Genomic DNA, 13,203 nt, shown 5'->3' on the forward strand with positions numbered 1-13,203 from the left:
TGAGAACTGTGTAGAAATTGTGTGCTGTGTAGCCTACTGACTTAGGTCACCGTGTGAAAGCCAGGAAATGGGTTTGATTAGCCCTAATAGAGGTTCACCATGGTTATCATATTATGATTTACCTTGCCTGGCTCAGCTTTGCATGATTTTACTGTTTTTACTGTGCTAATGTATTCCCCAGTAAACTTCAAATGATTTGCATCAAAACAGAATATAAAAAAAACACCTACTTTTATTCGGTTTATAAAGCATCCCAATAAAATCTAAATAAAACTAACATAGACAAACGTTTGGATGCAGTCATAAACACCTCATTACCATTGTCTGTATAAGGAGTAGAAACATTTCTCTTCAGTTCTCTACCTCGCTTTGAAACAACTATAATAATACATTTAATTTGATGCACCCAATTTGATGAAGTTATGCAAGTTGTGAAACTAAGGCTAGGATCAAGAAAGTCACCCAGTTCTTTTAAGCAAGAGAGAGAGATTAATTCCATGTCATTGAGAATATATTGGCTGAACTTTGTGCACCAATAGTAGTCTTCCAAAGGACTTGTACTGGTAGATGCAAACAATTATATAAAAAAAAAAGTTACAATTTTAGAAAATAGGTGACAGTTTGCAAAGTACTGCAAAGTATATTTAAAGGATTGGCTAGTTATTAACTCTCCTGATACACATTATTTGCCAAAATCAGTATTTCTCAGAAGTCTATTTTTATCTTGTGTTATCATCCTGTTTTCATTAATGTTGCAATATATTTAATTTTGCAGCCAAACTGGAAATGTGTTAACACTGGTTTTCCCTGTGATGTATCTCAATGAGGTAAGAGCTCCATACATACATACATACATACACATATACATACATACATACATACATACATAGATACCTACACCCTGTGTCCTAATACTTGTTGTCTGTGTACAATTCATATGTTTCTGAAATGGGCAAGTGCTTATGTATGTATGCTGTCTTGATCTTAGTTTTAAGTTCACCATGTACCTACACTTTCTCCTAACAAAGTTGATATACTGTCTGTAAAATACACATGTCCCAAAACACATCCAAGAATAAGTGTATTTAAAGCTGTTCTTTCTTTCATCTAGAGAAAACTGTTAACATTATTAGACCCTCCTCTATAAAAATGTTCACGTGATGTCCCTATAAAGTTATATTGAACCGACTCTGTTTCTTAGTTAAACTCTTAGAAAAGCATTGATTGTGAAACAAGTTCACTTTAGTTTTTTCTCACATAACTTGATTGAGATCTATAAATCTGTTTCATTGAAGCACTGCTTATTTTTAATTCAAACAGAACACAAAAAGCGAGTTTAGTTAAGTTGCTTTTCCCAGATTTAAAATCGTAACGATTTGTTGCAAAAATGTTATAACCTGTTTTGCAAATAATAGTTTCCTCTTAATTACAATTTAATTAAATCGATTTAACGTCACTCGTTGTTTTGCATTCGGTTTGAATAAAAAATAAGGAGCTGCCTTTATTTTTTTATATTCTCAGTGAAACAGATTCAGATTACCGGAGAAAAAACTAGTGAACTTGTTTCACAATCAACACGTTTCCAAGAGTTTAATTGAACAGAGTCGGCTACAAAAGAGATGTCACGTAAACAAAAATGAAAACCGAAAACAAAGAGCTCTATACATACTATACCTGAAGGTCGAAACTGAAAGGCAATGTGTTGCTCTTGAGCTTTCCTCACTTTGACCCGTATCCTTAAAGTAGAGGGGAGGAAATAAGACATCAATATTTTAATAACGCAGAAATCCACTTCGATTACTGGGAAGCAAATAACTAGCCAATAACTGTATAAAGACATTTTTGTACATTTCAGAAATAAACCTGTTGCCCTTTCATAATGTTTTAGTTTATACATTTGGGTGAAAGGTTATTCTGAAAACTCCCCCTCCCAGTTGCACTGCTGTTAGGTGACTGTACTGTAGGTGACATGAACCCAACCACTCTAGCTTGCCAGTCACATTCAGAACAGTGCTTTTTGAACCATGGGTGGGGTCTACTTAAATTTGAAGTCACTGTTAGTCCATTTAAATTGGCTTGAAAGCAGTGAGACAACAATGACAACAATTATTGTGTCTCTAAAATAACAATTCAAATTCCTTTGTAGGAATTGGAATTGGGAGTTGATTTTAAAAAGTCAGACTTGGAAAAGTTTGGTAAGCTTTTGCAAGTACAACTAAAATAGAAATAGGTTTTCAGTACCGTATATGCCCCTGACTCACAAGTGTAACTATTGCCACCATGACAACACCAAATAGCTCAGAAGCCATTTGAGATGCTGACTTGGGTAAAATGTGCCTGTGACTATAACCTTGTATGGCTGCATACTGGGGTCGTGTTACTTTTTAGTTTGCACTTAGGGCCCAGAATCTTAAGCTGTATTCCTGTTTTTGGATAAACAGTTATTACAGTATATGTTTTTGTGACAAGAAAAATAAATGTATGTCGATAACAGTAAGGGGGGTTTAGGGGCTTAATACCGTGCAATCTCCATCACAGAAGCTCTAAAAATACAGCACAGCTGAACAGTTTGGCGAGATTTGTGTGTGTTAGTGTGGACCATCTCAATTTTATTAAAGTGCAAAGCCCAAGGAATGAAGGGAGTAGGATAAGAGTATGGATGTTTTTTATTTTGCATACAGACCAGTAGCAGTGCATTGCAATACATAATTTTAGATTAACCCCATGGTGACAGAACGTAATATTGCATCCAAACTGTATTCTGCCAGAACTTCATTTAAACCAGATTAAAGCTCATAAACCCCAATATGTGACTTCCGTATACTGGTTCAAACCAAACAAAAGGCAGAGAGGTGGATGTGGCAGACTCAAAGGTTGGTTAAACTCATTCACCCCATGCCACGTTGGACCTGAGTGTCGCACTAAGTTTGTTCCATTGAACTGTGATTGTGTTTTCTCAGAGTGTGGAGATTGATGCCAAGTCTGCATCCAAATTGGAGTCGGTGGTGTACCAGGCCAATGTGGTCATCAACATCCCCTTCATAATAATGGCCTTTGGGATTCTTCTGGGGGTTATCTTCATTGTATTGTTATGCAAGAACCGTGAGCCAGAGGTGAGTTCTGGGTTCAGCCTTCATAATACACCGCTCTGTTTTTTCCCCCCCCCCCCCCCCCCCCCCCCCCAAATTTGTATTTTGTTACACTCGTAAATGTTACCGGCAACATCTAATGGCCCCGTAACATGTTACAGTAACATAGTGTTTTGCGTTTTGGTCTCTCAATCTACCTTGTGGTGACACAAATAAAGGCAAAACCTGGATTTGATCTGACTTTTAAGGACTTTGTTTACAGTAAAGTATTTATGTCTAATGCATACCCTTCACTGATACACTTATTGTTCTACTATTCATAGAAATTATAAACCCACTGATGTAAAGTTTATTATTTTATTCACAGGGAACTAAAGAAGAACAAGGACCTCTCTTGCAAGCATCGTCATAACCATGCCTAAAGGAAAATATATTTTTTGATCGTGGAAGCTTTGAAATGCTCGCTGCTTGCAGCTCTATGGGGGAGGGCTGGCCTTTCGAGGCTAGTCTGATAAGTTCCTTTCTCTCTACACTGTAACCCTAATGTTTACCAATTTCACTGCACTACCCATATATAAGTGTACCATAGTAAAAGCACAGCATATGAAAACATTGTACAGAATGAGGTATGGTAAATACATAGAACTGTGGGAGTGGCATTGTAAAACTAAATTACTAAAAATACAGTGGTACATTTTTATATGGGTATTGCTTCTAGAATAATATTGACTACCTGTACGTACTGCATGGTAATGGTTGCTATTTGAACTGCAGGTTGCTGGTTACAAGCTCTAATTGTTCAAAGTGGATTTTTGTGCAGCACCAAACTCACTTAATCAAATACACTATTTTATTTAATTTTTAATAAATCCAGACACTACTGTGTTATGATGGTACTACAAATAAAGGTTTCTCCTCAATTACTGGCATTATTATAAATTATGCAGGTTTTACAGGTTTCCTCTAACTTCATCTGTAATACTGTTAGGCATCCTCTGAACATCTGGTTCTGGTCTTTGTTCCAACCATGTGCTTAATAATTTTTGCACAGCTTAGAACTTTTCAAACCACGCCTATTTACTTTGGCACTTGGGGAGTAGTCATGTCATTATTTAACTCCTAGGTGTGTGAGTGTTGAGCCACATTTAAACTCCATGTTGTGTGTTAATGCTTTCATATAGTGGTTCAGCTGTACATATTATCCCCATTACAGTCTAACTTCCATGTTGTTATTTTCTGCTCGCTTTAAAATCAAACACTTCTAAAAAGGGACTGCTTGTCTTTGATTAATGATTGACCAGCTTCAGAATTGATGTATTGGATGTCTAATAACAAAGTTATAGCTAGTAACATTCCACAGCTCTTAGTGTGCCTGCTTTATAGTGTGTCAAACAGGTGAACCTTGTAGGTAATACTGGAGCTGAAGAGCTAAGTTTAAGATGTAGTGATCTTGTATGCAGGTACATTATATAAAGACCCTAGAATGGAGGCATTACTTTTGGAATAGATATTTTGTTTGAATGTTATATTATATTTGAAAAGTATCTTATCAGTATACTCTCTTTTGAAGTGTTTCTCTTATTTTGTCATCAGTACTTTTAGTTGCAATATAATTCTCTCTCATTATCAGTTATGATTTTAACTACATACTATAAAATGTCTTGAGTGGTCATAGTCCGAGAGTAAATTTGATTAATGTTAATACAGGGGTAAAATAAAACACTACTAACTAAACAATGCAATGAAAATATATGTTTTATTATTGTATGCACAGACATTTAATATGCACATCTAACTGAAATAATCAATGCAGTGTGGTATCAAAATAGTTAAAAATGTAACAAAAGATAACCAGTGTGATTTATTTTTTGGCCAGAGTTGGTTCTTTGGCATTTGATTTTACATGTTGGTCTTTTGTTTTGTAGTGAATTAGTCAAATAAACATTATGGTATTCTAAGATTCTGTAGATAGTCGGCAAATAATTCTATAAAACTGTTTGCTCTACTACTGGGGAATTACAGAATGTTATGTTTCATTAAAACAATGTGATTGCACTATACAGATTATTGTAAGGAAGAGATAAACATACTGTGTTTTAGTCTACTCAAAAATGTTTAATTCAGTAAATTTTGTAATGTTGCTACATCATATTAAAACAATTTAAGCACAGTGTTTTACAATTAAACAACAGTTATATTCACAATTTAATGTAACAAACATAACAATAAACCATTCTAAAAGATTTCTTGGCTCACAATCTTTTATGATTGCATGGTATCAGGAACATGTTAAGTAAATAAAACATATTAGAAAAATAAATAGATAAGGCAATATTAACACATTATCTATAACCTACAACATTTTAGCTTGTTATGTGCAAAGTAAGCTTTAATATATAATAGAGAGAGAGAGATATATCTATATCTCAGTACACTGGTTTCAGATTACCTTTAAGCAAAAGCTCTATTTACTAATATAGTAAACCCATTAGCTACGAAGTCCACTTTTTTTTTTTTTTCTTTTTTTGGTTTACATATTTAAAACGCATATACAACAATGTCTTGTTTAGCAAGATTAGTTTAGTTCTATGGATAGCTCTAAAATACATGCTAGTCTCACTTTAGTTTTTGGGTTATATAATCTTTATTAATAATTATATGGCATTTCTGTCATAACCATGTAATTAAAAATAAATAAAGCATTAATATATAGAGGATACTCCCATGAATGTTCTTGGAATGTGTTCCACGAAATGAGGATGGACAAAATAATCAGCGAGCCCCCAAAACACTCTGTCTAGTATTCTGTCCATATGAAGTACCATATGTATGGAAAATAAAGTGTTTAAACCTAAATTGAATAGATGAATTTGGATTACTTTCCTTAGATCATGCGCTGCTTCTGCTCAGCAATGCTGCAAGATTTGCAATTAGATTAAAATGAATGCTAAGAAATACCAAAATGAAATGCAGTTTTAAAAAAAATGTAATTCATGCTGGCATTGCATATGAAACTCTAGAACTTGAGTAAGTGGTGATACTATGGTGGTTTAATGTTGCTTAGTAGTAACACGCATTGATAGACACATTTTGTTTAACAGATGATCGTGAAGGCCATTATTCTCAGAATGCTATAACGGGTTGATGTGAAGAACTTCCACTTTTTCTAGTTTGAGATGCTGCATTTCTTCAGGTACTAAGATGAAAACACTCGGATGGAGCAGTAGTCATCCCTACAAAGACAAAGAGAGAAGGTTCACAGGAACTGTGACATGCAGAAATATTTTGGTACTGTGGCAGGCTAACACTTAAAGGTATAATACAGGTATAATAATAACATTTGAACACTAAAATTAAAACTGCTGTGTGAAGTAGCTCAAAGTAAATAACCTTGCTGTCCTCCTGTCTACACAGGGGGAGTTGTATAAAATGTTAGTAGGATGGGGCAGTCATTAAAAGTGTTCATGACAGTCTGGTGAAATCTGGTGTGTGGCATAATGGATATTAATACCAGTGGTGGCCGGTGGTATGAAGGTATAGGGGATGCCACTAATCTGATGGTATATTACAGACTGGTCCTAAATACTATACATCAGTGGTATCTTAACTTCCAGTTGTCACTCTGCTGCCATGACGTCTTTTGATGTTTGCTGAACTGCCCTTACCTACCAGGGAGTCATCCTGTACATACTGTAATAAATCATCACATCTTGAACACATGAGGCTAGAGTCACAGGACACTCAATTTAGTTTATATTTGAATTTACCATCTCAATAAAAATAAAGAAATAAAATCTAGCTTGTCCTCTGACATTTTCCCTCACTTGATGATAAACAACACTTTCTACTCAAGATTTGCTAGCAAAGCAGGGGATCCTCTTCTTAAATAAAACAATGTAATAGTGCCACTACTATTAAACCTTATCCTAAAGTGACCACATGTTCTATTACAAATAGATTCATTTTGGGTTTCGGACCCATTGTTTGACAAAAGTTCAAAATGTTCTCGATTTCCAATGGAATCTTGCCCATTTTGTTGGACCAGTTTCAGAAGGCTGTGTTAGTAATAGTCCTTCAGGTTTTACAAAGTGTCAGAACAGAATGTTTAATCTCAAGGGTGTCCAGTTTACAGGAAAGATAAGGCTAGACAGATAAGTGGGCAATTCAAAGTAATTAAAGCCTATTGCTGTATAACACACACTAACGGTTTACAGGGGCACTTGGTTCTCCACAGTGCCAGTTATAATTTCATGTAGCATAGCTAGTGAAATGTTTAATGAAGTGGAATTTTCAAAGTTTTATATATATATACAGTATATATTAGTATTGTAGTGTTATCGCATTTGTCTTGTAAAAATATACGTTTTCCTCTTAACTAAACGGTTTTGTACAACAGTAGGCCCTCAAATGTTACGTTACAAAAAATCATATAATTTAATTTGCTATGCTTTGTTATGTAAAGTGAGACACTGTGTTTGGGGAGAACATAATCTAAAGTACAGCAAATATTAATTTTCTTAATACTAATACTTAGTTTTTTTTGAGGATTAAGCCACTCCTGCACCAAACCATTCTCTTATACAGTGTTTCAGAAGTCTGTCATCTGGGTGGGGTTTGTATTTGAGATGGCTTCAAAGTAGTTTTGTACATTTTTACTATGTGAGATATGTTAAAATAGTTCACTGAGATTAAAAACTATTTCTACAGACTAGCCAGGCTTTGCCTGTCTCCAGTATGACATAAAGGTAGTAGTCATGGCAGTGCTCCAAACCCAGATCTTTAAAATGCTCAACACTTTCCAAAGCCTTCTTTTATCTACAATTTCTTTAACATCAAACTTGAAACAGCTACTGCGTGGGCGTTGCATGTTCCCCAGAGGTGTACAGTACCAATGCTGTTAGCATGTGTTTCATAACAGGGTTTGTTTAACCCTCAGTGTCAGAGGCTGAGCAAACAGCTCAAAATTGCTTTCGTTCCCTTTCAGCATGGTCAAGTACCGTACACATGTTTCAGCTCATTCTTTCATCTGTATAACTGGCTAAGGCACTGACTAAAATGTTGCCATTTAGTTTCTTTAAGTTTTTACCTCAAAATGTAGGATTAAGAGTTGTATTCAGAAACCACACCTGATTGGTAATGCTCACTTGAGTATGCATTTAGGGTAGTTAACAATATAGAGCCGTGGAACTTACTTGCAGTAGTTGGTGCTGCACTCAGAGTGGTCTCTGCAGCTGGCTCCGATTGGTCTTTGGGTAATCCAGCGCCACATCATTGATCTCTTCACACGGTTTACCAGCTGAACTCCATCACCTCGCGGGAGAGCAGCAGCCTGAACCTGGGGATGGTTAACAGAGCACACTGTCAATCCACGGACAAAAACAAGTGTCTTGCATTTCAGTGTCAAGGGAACAAAGAATCAGTGGAGCCCTAAAACACCCAACTGTTTGAATTATACTTCTGCTACCACCTGAACCATTTCAAAAGTGTCCCATACAATGTAAGAGCAGTTACTTTTTCCAGTTTTTTTGCTGTACAAAAGGCTAATTCAATGGTTCATACTTTTAGAGATATAAACAGTAGTATATTTAGTAGATTTCTTACAGTTTGTATACTCTTAACAATGACATTCCTCAGCATAAGCTCAATGTATTTCCTACATATATGTTGCACATCAACCAGTCATCACTCGAACATCGAACTATGGGGTGCAGATGTACAACATCATATTTAGCAGAGACAGCACTGCACTTTTCCATTCATCAAACACAAACAACGGCTGAACTTTATATATCTTTTTAAAAATATTTTATTCGGTTCCCGGACATAAAAGTAATTAAAAAGAAAAAGCTGTAAAACAACCTAGCATTTTGACAGTCAAACTGTCTTCATCAGAGGTAACACACAGATGTACAAATCTCCCGTCATATAACTCATGATCAACACATAAACAAGCATTTCTCATTCCCTAATCAGGGAAACACAAATTGTCAATCAACAGTTCATCCAATGTAAAACTCAAAATAAGCTATACGCAATACAAAATCAGCTTCAAAACATTTTCAAATCAAGGCATTCTCACATTTAGCACTTTACAAAGACAGTAATGGGTTATTTTAAAGGTAGTCAAGTTTTTTTCTATACAAACACGAGTTGTAAATCCATTTAAGTATATATATATATATATATATATATATAATATATATATATATATATATATATATATCATATATATATATTAAACAATTTTGTCGGTAATAGGATTACATATTTAAATTCAATTGTAACAATTTTCAGAAGTAATATATGGTAATTAACTAATTTAAGTATTTTTACTCCTAGTAAAAAATTACAAAGTTGTACTTTATTTCAAAAAATAAAATTTTTTTTGTAAATTTTTTGGAAATATATATATATATATATATATATATATATATATTAAAGACTCCTGAAGCCAGATTGCAACACTTACAGTTACTCTCACTAATTGAAACCCTGGTAATCTAACCCTTCCTGTCCTAATGAAATGCAAGGTGATTACAGTTGTAGAAAAAATAATTCAATTAAGTGTAAAACATTTACAGAAGTCTGTATTTGTGTTCAAATGGTTACGATTTTTGATTAAGTATAAGAATCAAAAACATAAAACAAAGAAGATTAGACAAGGCACTTAATGGTAATCTGATATAGCTGTGAAGAGAACATGCAGTATATACTCTACACCAAGTACTCTCCCAATACTTGTTGGAAGGTAGTATATATAACTGCTTAAAGCAGGCAAGGGCAAGTGAGATACAAACAATAAATAAATGTAAAAACAAATTCAAATCTAATGCAATGACAGTACATACGTAAATGTATATAAGTGAATATAAATGTAAAGCAGGTAGGTTTCTTACCTGGATGTTACAGACCAAGAAGAGTATGAGGCTGATAACAAACACTCTGCAGAGTACTTTCCTCATGTTGAACAAATAACGAGAAGAACAGCTGGCAAACGCACTGATGTCGGAGAGTGCTGCCAGGCTTTATATTAGAATCGATTATCTGCACTATCAGATGAGGAGGTCAATGAACAATTCAGGCTGGTTTGACAGTTACTGTACAAAGGGCACTTAAGTTACATTGATTCCACGTGTTGTGTTATCCAGACATCTTATCCTTTTATTTAGTAAGAATTTGAACCTCTGAACCACTGGGCAAGATTTACCAAGGCCTTTATCCCAAAATGCAATCTGCACCAAATATGACTGTTGATGTTACAGAACTTCTAACAAAAATTCCTTAAAGGCAGAATGGAAATGGGTTAAAAATATTTTTTTTCTTTTCATCTGTGTTATAGATAGCATATTTTCTGAAAAAAAAAACACTAATTACTGTTCTAAGATTTCTTATAAGCTTAATTAAATGTCTGAATGGTTTATTTCAGGTTATGTATTTGGGTATGGCTTTCCTTTCTTAAAAAGTATGCTTATGGCTTGGATAATCTAGCCAATGTATTGTATCCTAAATGTAAGGGCTTTAAGTCTTACAGTACTGTCCAGCCTAAACTGATCAGAAACACAGACAATAGTCTACTGAGTATAGACATGCTGAATCATACACTTGCAGTTGGATGTCCCCCAGGCCAGCCCCACTCTTTTTAGTATAAAGACTGTTCTGATGTAGTGGACTTTTATATATAATGGGGACTGATTTAGGTATACATATTTTAATTGATGTGATTGTTTTCCATGAAATCTCATGCTAATTTGTAGACCGATAGAGTATATAGCTACCAGGTTATCACCACATACTTATCATATTATAAAGAACAACCCCACCATCTAATTATAAATATTGGGGTTTATCTTTGACCTCTAGGGTACAGTATCTGCATAGTGAAATGTAGTGGAGTGGAGGGCAAATAATAGATTATTATTATTATTAATAGAATGAAAAGATTGTTTGCTACAACTTCACTCGACTCGTGATGCTATTACTCAAAAATATCTTTATTTGTCAATACATAATATTCCTGATGTATATCTAATAAAATATTGTAAATATTTCTGTAAATTGGGTACTCCAGGTGCAAATAAAATTGTCCAGCTCACAAATGAAAACATATGATAGTTTATGATAAATTCGCATAAGGGTTAGAGGGTACTCCATGAAGTTCAATATTGTCCGTATATTGGATGGATACGGACAGTTGGCGGAGCTTTGTCAAATATTCTAAATCACTGCGCTGCCTCACAGAATTTAAACTATAGGTAGTCTATGAGGCGCCGTTAGGGACATCATTCAAATTGACACCTTATACACTACACACTGAAATTACATGCGGTACACACTGAAATCTCATACACTAAATAGTGAAATCGCATACTCTACATACTGAAATCTTGACACTTCATACACTACATACTGAAAATGCATACGCTACACAGTGAAATCAGATACGCTACACAGTGAAATCATATAGTGCATACTGAATTCTCAGACACTGCCTGTTAAAGTTGGTAAATAAAATTTACAACAACGTTTAATTGAAAGTCAAGGCCTTTGTTTTGGTAGCAATGGTGTAGAATATTTTTTTCCCCCTGAAAATGAAGATTATCTTTTGTTTGTTGAGTTGTGCTTTCATACATTCCCTTTTGACAAAACATGTGAAACGCAGTGAAGAGGAAATTGTGAATTACTTCAATGGGGTACTCCGTTGCCTTCAACAAATAACAAGGCACGAGTTCAACAATGAAATCATTATTTTGCAGCATCTACACAGAGACCATGAAGACCATACAAGAATAGTAAATGCAATGCTTTATGTGTGCAATTCTTTCACTGGTGAACCGGAACATACATAAAAACTTATTTGTATTGTAGAAATAATTTACAACACTTTTGTCCAACTTGCTGCATTTCACGAGAACAAATAAATCATTGCATATCCCTTGGATTCAGTTGGCAAAGTATTGCTAAATGCTTTGTAATATACCAACATACTCTTTTTAGACTCAGACACTGTCTGAGAATTCAACCACAGTTATTTTCTGCTATTTCCAAACATGATTTGAATTGTGAGATATTTAATATACTACAAAATACATCCAACACTGAAGAAACAATTGTGCTCGGAAGTGGACGTAATCTGCGTGTTCAGCGTTGGCGTGTAAAGCAGAATATTTGAGATTCCTCCCACCCCAACAGTTGTAGCGGCCAAGATAATGCGGAGCGAGGCAGGCATCCTTGGGCGGTAGAAACGTAAACAGCAGGAATTCACCCTCTGCTGGTGGAGGTGGGAGCTGCAAGCAGTCATCCCACAGTGGTGGATGCAGAACCAGCAAGAATTAATTCTCTGCTGGTGGAGGTGGGAGCTGCAAGCAGTCCTCCCATGGCGGTGAAGGCGGAACCAGCAGGAATTCACTCTCTGCTGGTGGAGACGGCAGCGATGGTTCCTCTCCCTTTGGCACTGGAGATAACAGGGCTTCCCCCTCTTGCACTGGAGATAGCGGGGCATCCCCCTCTTGCACTAGAGATAGCAGCGATGGATCCTCTCCCTCTGGTGCTGGAAACAGTAACGACGCCCTCCCATATCCACAGCCAGGTAGTTGAGCACCATGGCTGCGTCGTCTGGGAGTTATGTTGAGTGGTGTTGCTGTTCCCAGGCCTCCCAGCACTCCCTATCTCGGGCCCACAGGAGGTTGAACACAGCAGTGAGGGCCTCCTTGATATCCCTCTCAGGCTCCGTCAGCCAGTCCCAAATCCCCTCAGAGGAGAGTGGACCAGTCTGTCTCGGAGGACGCAGAGGCAGCTCCTGCTCCTCTCCCTCGGATGATGATGGTGGAGGTGAAACCACCAGGCATTCTCCCTCTGTTGGTGGAGGTGGGAACAGCTCCCTCTCGGGCTTGGATACACAGGCTCCTCCCACTCAGGCATAGGGCATTTGGGCTCCCTTGTCTCTGGCAATGGAGGGTTGTTGGTCGGGTGCTATGTGCCCAACCTTGCCAACCTTTCACGCAGGTGAGGCAGACATCCAGAGTGGTAGAGACAGCGCAGGATCTGTGACCGGTCCTGCGCTGCTGCTGATACGCTGGCTGCTGCCATTGCTGCTGCTTCCTATGGCCGCTTTTTC

At 36.3% G+C, this 13,203-nt stretch overlaps 1 protein-coding gene and 1 long non-coding RNA gene across 2 annotated transcripts; one reads left to right on the forward strand and one right to left on the reverse strand.

Annotated features, from left to right (window-relative positions):
* The first annotated feature begins 668 nt into the window (after window positions 1-668).
* Window positions 669-5,332, forward strand: LOC121301439. Its single transcript, XR_005947622.1, has 3 exons — window positions 669-827; window positions 2,961-3,113; window positions 3,457-5,332. It is a non-coding gene; the product is annotated as an uncharacterized LOC121301439 (long non-coding RNA).
* Window positions 5,333-5,421: 89 nt separating this feature from the next.
* LOC121301431 (liver-expressed antimicrobial peptide 2-like) lies at window positions 5,422-10,212 on the reverse strand. Its single transcript, XM_041230825.1, has 3 exons — window positions 9,986-10,212; window positions 8,282-8,424; window positions 5,422-6,322 (listed from the first exon to the last, which is right to left on the reverse strand). The coding sequence occupies exons 1-3, from the start codon at window positions 10,049-10,051 to the stop codon at window positions 6,286-6,288; spliced, it is 246 nt and encodes an 81-aa protein (XP_041086759.1). The 5' UTR covers window positions 10,052-10,212; the 3' UTR covers window positions 5,422-6,285.
* Between the last annotated feature and the right edge of the window lie 2,991 nt (window positions 10,213-13,203).

Source organism: Polyodon spathula, chromosome 2 (genome assembly GCF_017654505.1).
Source record: "Polyodon spathula isolate WHYD16114869_AA chromosome 2, ASM1765450v1, whole genome shotgun sequence".
Lineage (NCBI taxonomy): Eukaryota > Metazoa > Chordata > Actinopteri > Acipenseriformes > Polyodontidae > Polyodon > Polyodon spathula.